The sequence below is a fragment of the Dipodomys spectabilis genome, unplaced genomic scaffold (assembly GCF_019054845.1).
Source record: "Dipodomys spectabilis isolate Male_0828 unplaced genomic scaffold, ASM1905484v1 ptg000173l, whole genome shotgun sequence".
Classification (NCBI taxonomy): Eukaryota; Metazoa; Chordata; class Mammalia; order Rodentia; family Heteromyidae; genus Dipodomys; species Dipodomys spectabilis.
In genome coordinates, this window is record NW_024870850.1 from 6314716 (window position 1) to 6334048 (window position 19333).

General features: G+C 37.8%; 1 protein-coding gene and 1 pseudogene across 1 annotated transcript; both read right to left on the reverse strand.

The window, feature by feature from the left end:
* Positions 1-1223: 1223 nt before the first annotated feature.
* On the reverse strand, positions 1224-7855 carry LOC122119966 (putative gustatory receptor clone PTE01). Its single transcript, XM_042694011.1, is given in 4 exon segments — positions 1224-1282; positions 4262-5098; positions 5101-5192; positions 7827-7855. Coding segments are annotated over 4 exon segments (1017 nt in total).
* Positions 7856-13111: 5256 nt separating this feature from the next.
* On the reverse strand, positions 13112-13992 carry LOC122119967 (annotated as a pseudogene).
* Positions 13993-19333: the final 5341 nt, after the last annotated feature.

Consider the following 19333-nt stretch of genomic DNA (forward strand, 5'->3'; position numbering starts at 1 on the left):
GAGAGCAAAATCAACAAATAAAAAACCAAAAAGCAAAATAACACCACCGACAACAACAATAAAAAAAAAAAGTCATGTTTCCATTTCCTGGAATTTGTAGCTTAAGTGGTACAGTGCTTGCCCAGACCCAGACTTCAAGCTCCTGGACCAAAAAAAAAGTATTTTAAAAGTTCAGAGGGATTATGCCTTTGGAGTTCTCCCCTAAGAATATTCTCCTTAACAAATTTCTGTGTTTTAAGTTTAACCATCATTAATGGAAAGCCAACAAGCACAGGCCACTGTAAGGAGTCCTGTGAGACTAATTTAAAAAGAAATAATGAACAATTTTGAATCTCCAGGCAAATGATCTTGTTAAAAATTGCTTTTTTATCAATGTTATCTTCCCAGAGGCAAAAGTAATTTTTTAATTTGTATTTTTTACCTTAAGGGAGTATTACTGATTAGAGATCAGAATGATGATAGAACAATTTATTGAATAATGCAATTCTTTCCCACTTTTCTGGAAGACTTAAAGAAACTTCCAGTATCCTCAAGACAAAATGTTTTATAACCCCCCACAGATTTAAGTTAGGACTTCCCTAACTAGAATATTTCCTTGTGCTTTCTGGAGGAAAAAAAATGTAGGAGAAACAACAGAAGTAGGGTCTCATTTTTTTCTTTTAATTTTTTAAAATTTTATTTTATGAGGGAGTTCCATCTTGAAGTAGGGGTTTCCACAAATGGAAGAATTTGGGCAGGGTAGAGAAAAAGCAACTAATGAAGGGGGAACTTCTATCAGACTCAAAGAAGTGTCCTTCTCAAATGTTATCTCAGATCTGCAGGATCACATCCTTTCTCAAAGTTCATTACACATGCAAATTCCAGGCCTGGGTTTCACAATGGTTAAATTAGAATTGTGAGGGGTCTGGATTCAAAGTTGTCATTTAATTAACAATGCATTCTAATGATTCTTCCTTCTACGTGGTTAAAATTTCATTAGCAATTGTTTGTGAAAATGGATGATGAAGCTGATCTAGGTGGCTGGCTCCTATAATCCCAGCTACCCTCTGGATGGAGAGGCAAGAGGTTCATTAGTTCAAAGCCCTATTTTAAAACAAAAATATCAAGAAAGGATTAGGCAGGAAAGTATAGTATACGCTGTAAACTGCCTGACCAGCAAGTACAAAGACCTGGGTTCAGTTCCAGTATGGTTTTGAAGTGAGGAGGCTGAGTCTAGTAACCTCTCACAGCCATCCCGGTGCCTTGCTGGGTGGAGGGTACTTTCTACCCAGCTCTGAAAAGCCTAGAGATAAGAGAGGCCATTCATTGAATTTCAGATGTCATGCTGAAGCTGGATAAACCAGGGAAAAAATGAGGTATGGTCAGCTAACAGCAAATACAGGAGATATTCCTTCATATATTTAGGAAACAAAGTCATTTTAGGGAAAACAAAGCAAGATAACATAAGGAAACTGAGGCCTGGTGAAGGCAAATTAGTAATATAGTATTTAGAAACTTAGAAATGCTATCTTTGCTTCAAAGAGAGACAACAGGATGCACTCCTTCCTGAGGGATGCATTTCTCACCCAGGGATTAACAACTGTCTGACATGATGCCCTAAAATACAGATTGCAGGGCATCTCCTTGTCTCAAGGATAAAAATCTTTTTTTATGGCAAGATACATTCTGACCTGGAAACTCAGAAATAGCATCAGGTGGAGCTGGGAAGGTGGCTCAGTGGTAGAGTGCTTGTCTTGCATGCATGAGGCCCTGGGTTCGATTCCTCAGCACCACATAAGAAAAAAGCCGGAAGTGGCGCTATGGCCCAAGTGGTAGAGTGCTAGCCTTGAGCTGAAGAGCTGAGGGACAGCGCCAAGGCCCAGAATTCAGGCCCATGACTGGACAAAAAAAAAAAAGAAATAGCACCAAGTATGGTTAGAGCAAAGACAAAGCACCTAGCTTTGTATAACTTGAAGCTATACCCTGACAGCCCAAGGAGCTGTGTGCCTCTCTCTGGGTCTTTCCATGTGTGTGTGTGTGTCTGTGTGTGTGTGTGTGTCTGTGTGTGTGTGTGTGTGTGTGTGTGTCTGTGTCTGTATCTGTGTCTGTGTGTATCTGTGTCTGTGTCTGTGTCAGTGTGTATGTATCTACATGTTTGTGTCTCTGTGTCTCTTAACTCCCTATGAGGGCACCTGCACTCTCCTACAGTGTGTTCCTTCCTACCTTTCTGTTTGTCTGCTTTTTTGTTGTCTGCTTGCCTGCTTGTTTACTTATTCAATAAAGCTCTGCCAAATTTTCTTACCATTGTGACTTGTCCAGAAATTCTTATTCTGCGATCAAGGTCAAGGACCCTAGGTGAAAAGTTCCTCTTTTTAAAGGGAAGCTTCACTAAGCCTCACTTCTGTCCAGAGACAATGCTATTTAGCTCTAGGAAAGCTCGGCATAGAGAATGCTCTGATTCTGCCTTGATTACCTGCCTACATGGTTTGATTTGCTTGCCTCTGAGGATACCTCTATATGGAAAGGTCAAGGCATATCCATCCTAGATGGGAAGTTGAAGCTGACCCCTGAGTTATTTCCCAAAATGGAAAAGATCTGCTGGTACCTGAGCTACTTTCCAAGATGGTCTTCTTTAGTTGGGCTTGGGGGCTCCACCCAAATATGTGGTTGTTGCCTTTAAAATCTTTGTGATAACTTTGTTCTAGGCTGCAAGTCTTTGAAACAAGAGTCCACCTGCAACAACAGCTTTTCTATAAAAACTCCCAATTCGACCTTTCAACATGTGCCTTCTCTGTTTCTCACTGAGTGAGTTACAAAAGTTTAACAATAAAAATTAAAAGGATTATCATCATATGCAGGTGAATATTAATGAATTTCCCTCTAAAACTAGAGACTCTTTACTTAAGGTCCTTGACTTTTCTGCCCTGGCCATTTATGGCTTTTTGGATGAGGTTAAGTAGAGTCTCCTGGATTTTCCTGCTTGGGCTGCCTTTGAAGCACTATCCTCAGATCTCAGGCTCATGAGTGGCTAGGATTACAAGCTTGAGGCACCAGCACCTGGATCACTAATAATTTATAAATATTTACATAAACACATATGCATTTTGGTCAACTGTAGAAAATGACATGTAACAGGAAAAATTCTTGGTTCTGATCTCTCAGATTTTTCTAGGAATCCCAAATAGTCTAATTAAGCTAGAAAACTTCTACAATAGAATTAATCATTCACTCAAATAAACAGAAGTAGCAACTTCCAGCACTCACAAAATATACAACTGTCACTCAAGAATATCAAGATTCTGCTTATATTAATTTTATAATTGGTATATATTTAGTGTCTTAGCCCAAAAGTTAGATCCTCCATATATGTATATATAAATATATATATATATATATGCACATATAAGTGTGTGTTTACCTAAAATTTTTAGAAACAATAAATGAGATGAAATAAAAAGGGATGATTATCTTCCAATGCTTGAAAGTAAGAAGAACCTGAATAGCAAAAAGACATAAAATAAAATACATACCAAAATTTGAATATAGTATCGTAAGTTGTAAGCACATATATGCACACAAATCATTCTCTAATCAATGAGAGCCATGGCAAGAGAAAAAAATGGATAAACACAAAGCAGAAAGTCATTTGGCTATACAGATATACACTGTGTCATGAGAGAGAATTTCTCATTAGTATTATTATTACTTTAATTATTATTATTAAGTAGTTGTAAAAAGAGGTTACAATGCCATAAGTCAGGTTATGAGTACAATGTTTCTTGGTCTCCTCCTTGTTCTCCATTTTCCCCCTCCATCCCTTTATTCAAGTTACATAAACAGAATTTCTTTGGCCCATTTTTAATGTTTTTTATTGTAAAATTAGTGTACAGAGGGGTTACAATTACATGAGTAAGGTAATGAGTACATTTCCTCTAGAGCATTGTTATCTCCTCCTTTGTTTATCTCCTACCATCCCTTCCCTCCTCATCTCCACAACTTCTCCCACTCCCCACCCCTCAAGTTGTAAAGTTCATTTCCAACATAGTGTTTTATATATCTCATTATTACAATGGGTCAACCTGTATCCTTATTTCAGCATTTTGTTATTTCCCTTCCCCTCCCCAAATTGGGAAAATGTATATACAAGATGCAGGGCACCAACATCAAATACAGTGAAAACAGGGGTTATACCATGGGGGAAGCACATACAATAGAAGCAATAAAAAAAATCACATAGTCTTTTGTGCATTTTTTATTTTGCTTAGAGGTAGAGAGACTACACCATTCTCAAGAATCCTCAAGAGGGCGTTCTTGATGTCCCTGTTCCTCAGACTATAGATGAAGGGGTTCAGCATGGAGGTATCCAGGGTGTACATCACTGCTACCACAACCACCATTCTGGGGGAGTGTGAGATGGCTGAACTGAGGTAGACACCAGTGGCAGTGCCATAAAACAAACCAAACACTGACAGGTGAGATCCATAGGTAGAGAAAGCTTTGTACTTCCCTGCTCTTGAGGGGATTTTCATAATGGAGGAAATGATTTGTGTGTATGAATAAAAGATCCCTGACACTGGGATGCCACCCAAAACAGCACCTGTCATGTAGATCAATATGGAGTCCATGGAGATGTCAGAACAGGCAAGCGTGAAAAGTTGAAAAGCCTCACAAAAGAAATGAGGGATCTCCACCTCCTTGCAGAAGGTCAGATGGGACACCATCAAACAGTGCACCTGGGCATCCAGGAGGCTGAAGAACAATGTCACCACAACTAACATGCCACAGAGATGAGGGTTCATGATGATTTGGTACTGTAGGGGGTGACAGATGGCCACCAGGTGGTCAAAGGCCATCACACCAAGAAGCAGACATTGCAAACAGCCAAAAAGGTAAGCAAAGAACAGCTGTGTTAGGCAGCCAGTGTAGCTGATGGATTTGCTGTGTGTCTGGAGGTCCAGCATTTTGGGAACTATACTCTTGCTAAATCCAATGTCAGCCAAGGAGCGATTGGAGAGGAAGAAGTACATGGGGGTGTGGAGGTGAGGGTCAGAGCTGACAGCCAGTATGATGAGCAGGTTGCTCAGCATGGTGACCAGGTTAAATGTCAAGAATAGCCCAATAATAAGGATTGTAGTTCAGGATCCTGTGAGAGTCCAAGGAGGAGAAATTCCCCCACACAGGTGAGGTTGTCTGTCTCCCCATAGATGGGACACCTGGTGAAGAGAATGTTGGTGTAAAAACACCAAGCCCAGAGCAATGAATGTTTAGACTTTGGAATCACACACACATACACACACACACACACACACACACACACACACACACACACACACACACACACACACACGTGTCCTCATGGATTGCACATTCAAATGTCTTCAGGAATATTCCTCACTGCTGCGCTCTTTAACTGAACTCCTTGGAGTTGTGACGGTCCCTTGTTCTGTACTCATCCAATATGGGGTCTGTGGGCCAATTAACCTTAAAGATTCAAGGTCATTTTTTAATTCACAAATCCTGAGCCAGGTACCTATCAGTTCATTCTATTTGAATGGATAAAATAAATAAGACAAGCAATTAGCCTTCCCTCCCTTAGGGGAAAATAACTAAAAAAAAAGACACCATGAATCAGTCAAATATATTTTCTTCATGTTCAACATTCATGCTTGTATTAAGAATATAAATCCTTCTAAGTATTGGTGTCTAATTCCTATAAGCTGAAGATATAAAGATCTGAGATCTAAGGATCACGGTTCAAATCCAGCCTGGGCAGGAAAGTCCATGAGACTCTTATCTCCAACTAAGCATTAAAAAGGTGTAAGAGGAGCTGTGGCTCAAGTGGAAAAGTGCTAGCCTTGAGCAAAAAAGCTCAGGGACAGCGCCCAGGCTCTGAGTTTAAGCTATAGGACAGGCACCAAAATATTTTTTTTTAAAGAATATGAATCCTCTTTCTATGGATCAGAACATGTTAGGGCAAAAGATCCATTGTCTGGATGTACAATCACATTGAAATACTTGGAATTCAGCAGCACATTTTGTGCTTGGTGGCTGGTGTACTTTATGTAGTCTTTAGATGGTCTCTTTTAGGGAGATAAAGGAGGTAAAGGATTCAACTGTTGGGTGTTTCATGTCAAACATTATTTTTCCTTTTGATTTGTTTTAATGTGACTCAAAATATAACTGTTTAGGCACTAGACTTCTTATTTGGATAATGAGTTTTTTGGGGTTTCTTTTTTTGGTCTGGTCATGGGGCCTGAACTCTGGGCGCTTTCCCTCAGCTCTTCAGCTCAAGGCTAGCTCTCTACCACTTGAGCCACAGTACCAATTCTGGCTTTTTTCTTTTTGCTTATGTGGTGCTGAGGAATCAAACCCAGGGCCTCATGCATGCAAGGCAAGCATTCTACCACTGAGCCACCTTCCCAGCTCTGGATAATGAGTTTTAAAAGTTACAAGACCGATCCTGAAGATGATAGATGATAGTGAAGTACCATGTTGACACATTTTAATGTTCTGTGCTTATTTTCAATGAGCAGAATTTGTGTGTGCTTGTTACGTGTGTGTGTGTGCGCGCGCATGTGTATGTGCTTGCTCCAGAGCTTGAATTAGGATCTGGACCAAGGCCGGTGCTCTACCACTTGGGCCACAGCTCTACTTTCAGCTTTTCATGGTTAATTGGAAATTAGAGTCTCACAGACTTGCCTGCTGGGTTTGACTTCAAACCACTACCCTCAAATCTCAACCTCCTGAGTAGCAAGGAATACAGGTGTGAGCCAGGGACACACAACAAGAAAAGAGTTATTTCATCATGGCTCCACATTCTCAAAGAAATGCCTCAAGTTCTGCTTACTAAATAGATATTTACTATCATCTATCTGGTGGAATTCTCCTCATCAACTACAACCCTCCATTGCGGGTACTGGAAACCAATGTCAGAACCACAATCAAGTGAGAAACTATAACTCTGCCAACTTATGTGAAATCAAAATCTTTTAACTACACACTTTCTCATAAAAAAAGATAGAAGAATATCACCTTAATTCAGGCTCCTTATGAAAACTCAGGCTTTTGTTTTTCCTAACAATAAAACTATAATTAAGGGAACCAATTTTAAGAATGTTGAGTAATATTTAAAAAACTCAGCAGTTGATTGTCAATAAAACAGATGTAATATTACCATAGATGTGACTATTTTGAAAATTTTAAATATACAAAGTGTTCAATTGCAGGGGAAACAAAGGAGGAGGCTACAATGCTTGATAAGAAATGTACTCATTATCTTGCCCATGTAATTGTAACCCCTCTGTACAGTATTTTCACAATAAAAAAGTGTTCAATTGCTCCTTTTATTGTTTTAATTTTTAATTTTAAGTTTGCAAAGTCCTGGGGCTTGAATTCAGGGCCTGGGCATTTTCTTTGAGCTATTTTTCACTCAGTGCTAATGTCTCTACCATTTGAGCCACAGCTCCCTGTCTAGCTTTTGGCTACTTGACTAGACCTAAGAGTCTCACATACTTCCCTGCAAGCCTCAGATCTCAGCTCTTGAGTAGCTAGAATTACAGGTGTGAGCCGCCTACACGCAATCATTCTTAGAACTTTATTTAGTAGGAGCCATTTTCTCCACCAATGCGGAAGATTTTAATGAGCTAGAACTTGCATAGAAAGAAATCAAAACCACCTATGAGAGGAATTCCATCCTCACAATAAAAGACCTTAAACTGTCTAGACCTCTGAGCTCAACTTTGCCTCCTGGAACGTTCGCATCTGGCTCACCTCCCTGCCATGTGTGAACAGATGAGGAAATAGGTCGAAGTTCCCCTCTCCCCCATCCCTGAAACCTTAAAACTCACTGAGATGCCCTGAGCCTCTGCTGGAGCATGAAGGGTGTGTCTCCATCCTCTCCCTTTCCCATTCACTAAATTAGTCCTGGTTATTTCCAATCTCTAGAGACTTGATAATTGGATAAGGGACATTCTTACAAGGATCTGGGGCTGGCAATCTTCTTCTCACGAAAAAGTCACCATGTACTCTAAATCCATGGATCTCAAGTTCAAGGATGTCATCCCACGGTGTGACTTGAAAAAATGTATGACTCAGCTGGTAGCCAGTGGCTCAGGCCTGAGATCTGAGGATGGTAGTTCAAAGCCTGTTCAGGGAAGCAAAGTCCCTGAGACTCATCTCCAATTAACCACCAAAAAAAGTCAGAAATGGAATTGTGGCTCAAGTGTTAGAGCACCAACCCTTGGCAGAAAAGTTAAATGAGAGCCCGAGTCACTAAGTTCAAGCCCAGCATATTTCTAGTGAGGTGTACACACACACACACACACACACACACACACACACACACACACACACACACACTCACTACAGGAAAAATGGTAGGTCAATAGGAATTCACTTTGATTTCTGCATTTCTTTGGATAATTGTTATTTCTTTCAGATCAGGTAGACAGTAGAAGATGGTGTCATACCAGACATTCAACAAATGGCACCAGAAGATTATGATTATGGTTTCTACTTTTCCAGAAATAGCCCAGATTACTTTAGGAAATAATTGGTTCTATTTTTTCTCGTGTGTGTGTGTGTGTGTGTGTGTGTGTGTGTGTGTGTGTGTGTGTGTGTGTGTGTGTGTGTATCTGTGCTAGTCCCGGAGCTTGAAACTCAGGGCCTGGGCACTATCCCTGAGCATTTCAAGGCTAGTACTCTACCACTTGAGCCTCAGTCCCACTTCTAGCTTTTATGGTGGTTAATTAGAGATAAGAGCTCTTTCCTTCCCAGGCTGGCTTTGAACCACAATCTCATGATTACAGGTACAAGCCACCAGCATCTGGTAAAATATTTTTTTCTTTAGATCACATTGTATTAACTGTTCATAGAAGTATGAATAATAAAGTATTTGGCGACCTTTTGTAATTTTCAAAATAAGACAATATAATTGTGATTGCTGCTGACAGTAACAGCAGGCTGTTTCTGTCTATCCTTTTCTGACCTATCCTGTGGCACCCCAGCCAGGATGACCTCATAAAGAATTAAAAATAAATGTTAAAGTTATGTCACAGAACCTAAGCTGTCTTTGAAACATGATCTTCAGAACTCAGCCTCTTGAATAGCTGGGATTACAAGCATCACCTGTGTCCACCTCAATGAGAGGACCTCATCATTATGAAGATAGGTGGTTGTGAAAATAAATAGAAAAACACTAACAATACACTGAAATTGGAGGATACTCTCCAAGGTGTCCCAGCCAGCCTCAAAAATATATCTAAACCCACCCACCCCATTTCTGTTCTTTTTTTATTGTGAAAATACTGTACAGAGTGGTTACAATTACATGAGCAAGATAATGAGTACATTTCTTATCAAGCATTGTAGCCTCCTCCTTAGCCCATTTCTGTTCTGATACCCATGGAAACCTTTCTTATGGTATTGGAGTATTAAATGATGCTGATGAAGCTCAGTGGAATTACAAAGTTCTGATATTCATCAACTAGCACATAAGTGCTGTTTTACAGGGTCTCTAGGTTTGTGATCTAATCCTGAAGAGGATGAAAGCCATAACAATGATGGCCAAGTCTTGTGAAGTAAGGATGGATGTGGTCCATGTTTAACAATTTCACAATTTGAACTCTTGATTCAACACTTTAGCTCACTGGCTGATGTCCTACCACCTGGACCATGCCTCAAATCCCCAGGTTTTTATTTTTAGTGTTCCCCTATAATTTGAATGATGGTTAGGATCTGAAGACTTAGATGTGCAAGAGAATAATTGAATTGTCTCCGAAGATGCACATACTATTATTTTAAAAACATAAAAATAAATGTGTTTCCATGGTGTAATTCCTTTAAATAAATTACCTCAAATAATAAATTTTAGGGAGTTCAAATATGTTTTGTCTGATAATAAGAAGAACTTAAGGGGACTGGAGGTAGACAAATGGAGAGAGGAAGGGTGGGCAATATTGATCATAATACTCAATGTACGTATGTGAAAATGGAACTGGGTAACTTGAGGATGTAGATGGGATTGGAAGAGATGCAGGACAGGTTGTGTGTGGAAAGAATGACAGAAGAGGGATGATATCTTGAAGTTAATAAATATCCACCATTGTGGGGGATTCTTATATATGGAAGCTACATTCAGCTTACAAACTCCTCAGTAAATGTGCAGTTATATAAATTATAAATTATAAATGTGCAAGTATATACAAATGTATTCAATGAAATATGGTAGATTCAAGGGAGATCTCTGGTAGTATAATTCCTTAGAAAGGCAAAATCAAAGTTCAGCAAAATAAAACACCAGGAAATAGATACTAGAAAGGGGTGGTGTGGGGTCAAAGAGAGGGATAAATGAATGAAGAGGAGAAAGGTGAGAATGCAGACAATAATCTAATGTATATCTTATATAAAACTAAGGTGAGTGAGCGAAGGGATGAGTAGGGGAGGGATAGGCGAGAATATTGAAAGGGATGACATTGATCAAGACCTAATACATTCACAAGCTGCTTTGTTAATGGTATTTCTTCTCTACAACTACATAGAGATTATAATAATAATTTTAAACAAATACATTTATCTAGAAGCATTGTACTCATAAACTGACATGTTGGACTGAAATTCTTTTGCATAAATATATACATAAATTTGACTTAAAACTCAAATCGAAGTTGGGTACTGGTGGCTCACACCTGTAATCCTAGCTACTCAGGTGGCTGCAATCTGAGGATCATTGTTCAAGGACAACCCAGGCAGAAAAGTCCCAGTGAGAATCTTATCTCCAATTAACCACTTAGAACCTGGAAGTGGTGCTGTGGCTCACAGTAGTTGAGTGCTAGCCTTGAGAATAAAAAGGCTCAGGGACAGCACTCAGGCCCGGAATTCAAGCTCTAAAACCAATTTTAAAAAATTCAATGGGACCAGGTGCCAGTGCCTCACACCTGTAATCCTAGCTACTCAGGAGGCTGAGATCTGAAGATTGTAGTTCCAAGCCAGCCTGGGTGGAAAAGTCTGTAAGAATCTTATCTCCAATAAACCACTAGAAAACCAGAAGTGGTGCTGTGGCTCAAGCAATAGAGTGTTCTCCTTAAACTGAAGAGCTGAGGGACAGCACCTAGGCCAAGAGATCAAGCCCCACGACTGACAAAAAAAGAAAAAAATCAAATGGGATTGGAGTAAGAATAACCCCAAATTTCTGTAGTATTTGAAAATAAAAATTGAAATGGCCAATTTCTAAAACATGAAAATTGCAATTTCAGATCCTGGACTCATTTAATTGAATTGTAAGATGTTTATCTTTATCATAGCATCATACAGAAAATAATAATAACAACATATAACATATTTTTTCACTTTTTAAAATATGTATTCATCACTTAAGGATATAACAAGAGGATCTTCGAATCTCTTCACTATTTCCTCGATCTAGTTCTAGCAACTATTAAGTCTTCTCAGATTATAATAATGACTCCCAGATAGCTTTCAAACAAATTCTTCCCTGTGCTACAGAAATAATAAGATAAAGTAAAATAATAAGATAAAATAACAAAACAAAATAGAATAATAGAACTTATCCAAAAACCCAGGCTCTGATGGCCTACACCTATAATCCTAGCTACTCAGGAGGCTGAGATCTGAGGATCATGGTTCAAAGCCATCCTGGGCAGGGAAGTCCATGAGACTTTTACTTCCAATTAATCATCAAATAGCCAGAAATAGAGCTGTGGCTCAAGTGGTAGAGTGCTGGCCTTGAACACAAAAGCTCAAAGATAATTCCCAGGTCCTGGGTTCAAGATCAGAAAAAAAAATCCCAGGTTAAATCAGCCTTTTTTAGGTCAAATGTATTTTCTCACTGTTTCACATACTTCACAAAGTTTTAAGGAGAGGTCCAAAGTTCTAAATCAGGGATTATCTTTTCTTGAACAACAGCAAACTCTTCCCAGTTTCCTGAATTGTAGTTAAATCAAATCCTTTATTGAACTCCAATTTTGAGATAAAGATGCTTAATAAGATTGAAGGAAGTTGTGGTTACTGCCAGGATGCCATTGAGCTGAGAAAGAAGATCACAAAAGTTTTTTGAGTTCTCCCTCTTCTAAGTGGAAGCTCAGCTATAACTTACTTTGTAATTACATATATATATATATATATATATATATATATATATATATATATAGTAAAAGTACTGTACAGAGGGGTTGCATTTACATGAGTAAGGTAATGAGTACATTTCCTATCGAGCATTGTTACCTCCTTTGTTTCTTTTGTATGTTCTTCTCCCATGGTATAACCTCTGTTTTCACTGTATTTGATTCCAGTGCCCTTCATCTTGTATATACATTTTTCTAATTTGGGGAGGGGAAGAGAAATAACAAAATGCTGAAATAAGGATTCAGGTCAACTCATTGTAACAATGAGATATACAAGACGGTATGTTGAAAATGAACTTTACAACATGTGGGGGGGGAGGGAGGAGTTGCAGAGGTAGGGAGGGAAGGGATAGTAGGAGAAAAACAAAGGAAGAGGTAAATACCTTTCTTTTTAAAAAAAATTACAATAGTTTCTGCACTTTAAGAATTTGTATATTTTTCTATATGCATGCATATGGCCAGTACTAGGACTTGAACTCAAGGCCTCATGTTCTTGCTTGTTTTTATTCTCAAGGCCTGACACTCTATCACTTGAACCACAGCTCCACTTCTGGCTTTTTGCTGGTTAATTGGAAAGAAGAGACTTATAGATTTTTCTGCCTGGGTTGGTTTTGACCTATGATCCTCATATCTCAGACTCCTGAGTAGCTAAAATTATAGGTTTAAGCCACTAACACCCAGCTGAAAATTGTATTTCTTAAGATTTTCTTCATAATGGTGAGATATTCCCAGAAAACAGGCAACCTGTCACTTTTCTTGGCATCCTATACATTGACCTGTTTCTACAAACATTCATTTCCAGAAAAATGTTTACCTCCTCAGTTATGTCTTTATATGTTCCAATACCCAATCTATGCACTATCAGGTAACTACAAAAACATTGATATGTAATTACCAACAAATGACAGCAGATCTCTGTATTCTCTGCATGATCAATGTTGGTAGATTTTCTAACTTACATTCCAAACAAACACCACTGAACAGATGTCAGGCTAAAGTGGGCTCCTATAAAGCCTCTTCAGGGTCCTGCTAATGTCCCTGTTCCTCAGGTTGTAGATAAAGGGGTTCCGCATGGGGATGACCACGGCATACATCACTGAGGCTGCTACACTGTTGCTGGGGAAATGAGATACAGATGAATTAAGGTACATCCCAATGCCAGGTCCATAAAACAAGCACATGACAGATGGTGGGAACCACAGGTGGAGAAGGCTTTGTGTCTCCCACCCAAGGATGATATTCTCAGAACAAATAATTTTGCAGTAAGAGGAAAGGATCCCTGAGATGGGGAAAAAGCCAAAGATGGTGCCAACACAATAGGTGACTAAATTTTGGGTGAAGGTCATAGCACAGGCCAGATTAAGGACCTGGGAAGGGTGACAGAAGAAACTGGCTACTTCAACATCCTTGAAGCAGGTAAGCTGTGGAGCAATCAGATTATGCCGCTGTGAGTCCCAAAGGCTAATGAATAATGATAGCAGAACTAAGGAGACACAGAAGCAAGGGTTCCTGATGACCAGGTAATGCAGGGGGTGACAGATAGCCAGAAAGAAGTCATAGGCCATCACAGAAAGAAACATGTCCTCCATATATATTGAAAAGAGACATCTGTATGAGGCAGCCTGCATAGGAGATGGCTCTGCTGTGAGTCTGGATGTCCACCAGCATCTTGGGGTCAGTGGTGGTGGTGAAGCAGATGTCAGAGAAGGAAAGGATGGAGAGGAAGAAGTACATGGGGGTGAGGGGGTGGGAGGTCAGAGGTGACAGCCAGGATGATGGGCAGATTTCCAAGTGCAGTGATCATGGACAGGAACAGACCAGAGAGGATGGGCTGGAATTCAGGATCCTCTGAGAGGCCCAGGAGGAAGAATTCTGTGACTTGTGTGGTATTTTCTGATGGTAGACTTTTTGGCCATAATTTGGGGATGGGGGAAAATGGATGGTAAAAATGAAGCAAAAAATATGCAACAAAGACTGAACTTTTTTAAAGTTCAGGTATTTCTCAGTTGTGACAAATCCAGTCTTCTTGAACTCTGCTTATCATTTATCCATTTTCTTCCTCTATACATTTACTTTCAAAATATTCTAATGAGCAGTGTTAAAAGGCTAATAACACCAGAGATACTGTATCTATGATCAAAGCCTACTCCTTGCAAGCAAGGATATAGGGCACTATTAATTCCCTTTTTACAAATAATATTCTACTAATACTGAGCATCATTCAAATACCCTGGATTTTTATTGTAGGACCAAGGTAGACATCACTCTGAATCAGGGAACTTAGAGACACCATTCAAGCCTAGGACTACATATTTTAAACACTAAAATTAATCATTCATAAGCAGAAAATAGAGTTTGTACTGGTTATCTCCCAGGAGTTTGTCATCATTCATGGGTTTCTTATTACCACCTTCAAGGTTACCTATGCTCACTCAAGTCCTGTTTGTTTGGAAAAGGATAATACAGTGGTGAATAGGTTCAAAATATGTTATACCTCCCTAAACAAATCCCGTGTGTGTGTGTGTGTGTGTGTGTGTGTGTGTGTGTGTGTTTGTGTGTGTGTGTGTGTGTGTGTGTGCGTGTGTGCGTGCATGCACACATTCATGTGCACATACACTGGTCCTGGAGCTTGAACTCAAAGACTAGGTGCTATCCCTCAGGCTTTTTCCTCAAAGCTAGAACTCTACATCTCTTATTTATAGATGCATCAATTCAACTCCACTATAATAGTCAGCTCCCCCATGAAAGGAGTCAGGAAAAGATCATTTTATCCCAGTGTTGCTGACCTACTGGGGCACACCAAATGTATCAAACTCTCTCTGCCTCTCTGTGCTCATACTAACTAATGAAAATAGAGTAACTTCCATCTGTACAGTAGATGGGGTGCCTTAAAGCATCTTCAAGTTAGTAGATATTCATCATTGTGGTTTGCTTTTAAAGATATAAAGAAGTTGATCGAGGTGCATTGAACTTAGAAACTGACATGTTGAACTTAATCCCCTCTGTACAACTATTTAAAGATGAGTTAAAATAGAGTCCACCATAAAACCAGCTAAAATTGTAAGTTCAAGAAGCAAAGTTTCCCTTCCTTTTCTTTCTACCTATTTTTCATGGTTTTTTCCACCAACAAAAATATGTCATGCTTTTTTAAATAACTGATACACAGTTACACGGATTCTAGAGCCCCCATGCTCATGACATAGGCACAAGAAAGAGATATTTCACTCATTTAGTAGAATGAAACTTTAGACAGGAAAAATAGAAGGTATTGAAGCTACATAGTTGATGGCCAATTATTATGAAATATGAAATCATCTATATAGTATTTAAGACAGTTTTTTAAAATTTTGGATTCTTCTTATCTACAAAACCAATATAAAGTTTGGTTGTGGGACTTAAAAATGAAATAGTCATTTCTCTTCAAATACATGTGCATACAAAGACAAAAATAACATCTAATGGAAGACCATGATAATTTCAGATCACAGGATGTTTCACCTGAGGGATGAAGGAACCTCCATAGCATTGTTTTATAATATCTAAGTTGTATTTGACCATTATTTTATTGTGTATTACTTTTTTTTGGAGGTAGTTGGATTTGAACTCAGGACCTTGTGTTTGCCTGGCAGGTACTCTTGCCACTTGAGCCAGGCTCCAACTCTGAACTTAATTCTTGTATACTTTTAGATGTCCTTGATGCTGTTAGTTCTCAATCCCTTCAATCACATCAAAGGAGAAATGGACTCAGATGGCAAAGATGAGTCAGAAATGACAACAATTGAGATTAATAATTAAATTTCTGTCTAGGATTCAAAGTAAAATTGCCAGTCACTGGGTCCAGTATACTGAATAATTGTATTACTTCCCAGGAAACTGGACAATTTAAACATGGGTTCAATTTTTAATCATAATTTTTTATCACTTCTTATCATTAACTAGTTGTACAAAGGGGTTTCAATTCAACATGTCAGCACAATGCATCTTTTTTTTTTCCAGTCAGTGGTGACTTATTTTTAATCAGTTACAAAAGTAAATTACATAATATTGTATTAAGTCAACATTTATTTAATTAACACTAGATACGTTATTCATATATATACTGACTTATTCACAAAGTAACCCTAAATGTGGGTAGCAGTTTATGACCAATGAAATCATGCCTAAGGAACAGTTAAATGAATCAAACAAATTTTATTAACTAGTTATAAAGGAAGAAGGAATCTACCAAATAATAACTGATTACATGATGGAGAAATACTCCTATTCATAACAACTTATAAAATGTTTATGATATCAAGAAAACTCATAGTATATTTAACACAGCCTTTCTTTACAGGTGTAGAGGAAAAGGAGTTTCTAAAGTCAGACTGTGAGCTCTCTTAATTAAATCCTTCAACTGTTCAATGCCCATTGTTCTTTCTCTCTCTACTACTGCATTCATCTTGAAGAAAGTATGTCCAAGGAAATTAAGTACTCCCTGCCCATCCATCTTGATAGCTTCATGCTTCTCTATGCTTGTAGCATTGCACATTAGTGTTTTGAGTAAAATATATAGCTTAATCAATCTCCTGCTTGAAGCAAAGTGCCAATCTGTCATGTACTAATATCCTACCCTCTCTATCCTAACCAAATCTCTAGACCTTGAATTTATTTTTTCCAGATGATTGTCAATGTGCTGCATGATAGAAAACAAATCATATGTTAGTCATGCTTGCACACTCGGCATCAGCCATAACCACTGGTTGATAGATGAGCACATTAATATAAATGCATCTTCATTATAAATCTATGGCCCTGAGATCTTTGAAACACTATTCCTAACATCACATTATTAACAAAAGAAAAATACACTACAATGTAATGTGGGTTTTTTCCTCCCATTCTAAAGCATAGATAATATTTCTTGTCACTATTTCACAGGAATGCTTTATAAATGTACCTAATGGCAGAGATTTTTTAGTATAATTATTTAAAATTATAAATAACTATTATGTTCACACCAATAGTGCATTAACAATGCAACCTAAGGGAATTTACTTAAACTCTACTTTTCAATATCTTCTTTCATAGAATAAACTAACAACACTGGCAAACACAAGAGAACAGAGTAGATGAAAACTTTTATACATATCAAATGTTTTGTTCAGCCCTTTAAAAACATTGCTTCTTTTAACAGTCTTACCTAATAAAACAACAAAATGTTCTTAATAAGATATGCATCCAAACAAGTACTTGATGAATACTTTTGCTGCTTCTAAATAAAATAGGAAAAAAGAGTTTATATATCTGCTTTTATTGAATCTCCTTTGTCAGCTTATGGGCATGACTCTAAACCAGCCCAATCATGAACAAGTGAGATTTGTAGCATCTGCTAACCTTCACCTTCTTTCAAACTTATTGGTACACTTTTGTAGGATTCCTGAGAAAAGAAACCATATCACACAAATCAAAAGTCTATGCCATACAGCCAGGCAGAAAACAGTTTAATATAAGAATTCTTTGTAATTTATCTTTGTAGCCCTGTAATTGTTCTGCTCAAATAAGAATGAAATATCACCACCAAAGTTGATATAACTTTTGGCTGCCTTACAACTTTTAGATGGATACTTAGATCTCATGGTCCAATATATTGACCTGAAATATTAAATCTGTCAGAACACACTAACCAAACTCAATTGAATTGATATTCTCTTCTAGTTCATGCTGCCCAGTGTAACGGTAAATTTTATTACTTCCCTTCATATTCCTGCAAACTCCTTAATCCTTACCCCACATTTAATGTTTTTTTCTATTTTTTAAGAACGGGCTGTGGCATTTATTTATCTCCAGACCCATGAAGATATATAAACAAATTCTTCAGAATTAATAACACTTTCTGTGAGAAAATTTACCCAAAAAATGTGTTGACTTTCCGTGTAAGTTATTATTAAAAAACACAGCAGGACCTGTCTTTTGTAAAACCTCAAGTACAGTATCACAGAAATGAATGGATCTCACTAGAGATGATTATATATGACCTAAGAGAAATAACAGGAGGCATAGTGAAGATCATCTGGTAGCAAATATAATTTTTAAGTACACAGTAAAATAGAGTAGAGTTGACATATGCACAGACATATAATATATAGATAAAACACCACAAACAAAATGAAATAAAGCAATATAATTAATATGCAAATATCATATAATTCTAGCCTGGTCTCACTGCCCACCATAAATGTTCTAAAAGTTTTATGTCATTGCCATCCATAAAAATAAATGCTAGCTATAGAATGTGCAGTTTCTAAATGGGTTCAGATTACTTAAAGACTCTACCTTTATGTCTATCTATGTTAGCAAATATATATGTAATACATACATTTTATATTTATAATATATCAAATATTTTTATATATCATATATATTTGTTCCCAGTATGTTATCAGTAAGGTGCATGTCCTTAGATTATTAGTGCTAGTTTCAGTGTTAAAATAAGCATATAATCACATTTTTCTTGAAAGAAGGAATACCTGGTACACAAAGAAACTGGTACATGCTGTGTATCACAGCATGTGTATCTCAAACTTAATCATATATATCTTGAGATTATTTGGTATTTTCACATTAACAAAAAAATCAACATGCTTATATCTATCTTTCTCTGGAAAAATGAAGACCATCATTTTCAACTATACTTCTATGTCCTAACTAAATATAGACATAAGGAAAGTTTTAGTTTAAATATCACAGGAAATGAGTACATACAAATTACCTTCCTCCCCCACCCAAAAGAAAAATTAAAATTATCTGAAAAGACTGATTGGAATAAACAGAAGGGGTTTTGCTATATTTCTACAGTGAAAGTGATGGCATGGAACATTCTCTCTTTGTATTAACATGGAGATCTCAACAGCACAATGCATCTTGATTGGTGTCATCCCTTCCATCATTCTCCCCCATCTCTCCCAACCCCACTCTTCCCCTCAAGTTATCTGGTTCCATTTTTACATATGTACATGTATGTACATGGAATATGATGACTGTATTCACTTACCTTTAGTCTCTCTAGTCTTCTGCCCCTCCTGCCCTGGGACCCACGCTCATTGCTGACACCCCATTTTCTCTCTGTTCATTTATTAATAAAGCTTGATATAATGTCTACATCTGAGATTGTATAAGCAGATTACAAACATGGGGAAGGAGGTGGGATTCTGTAATATCCCAGTGGCAATGAG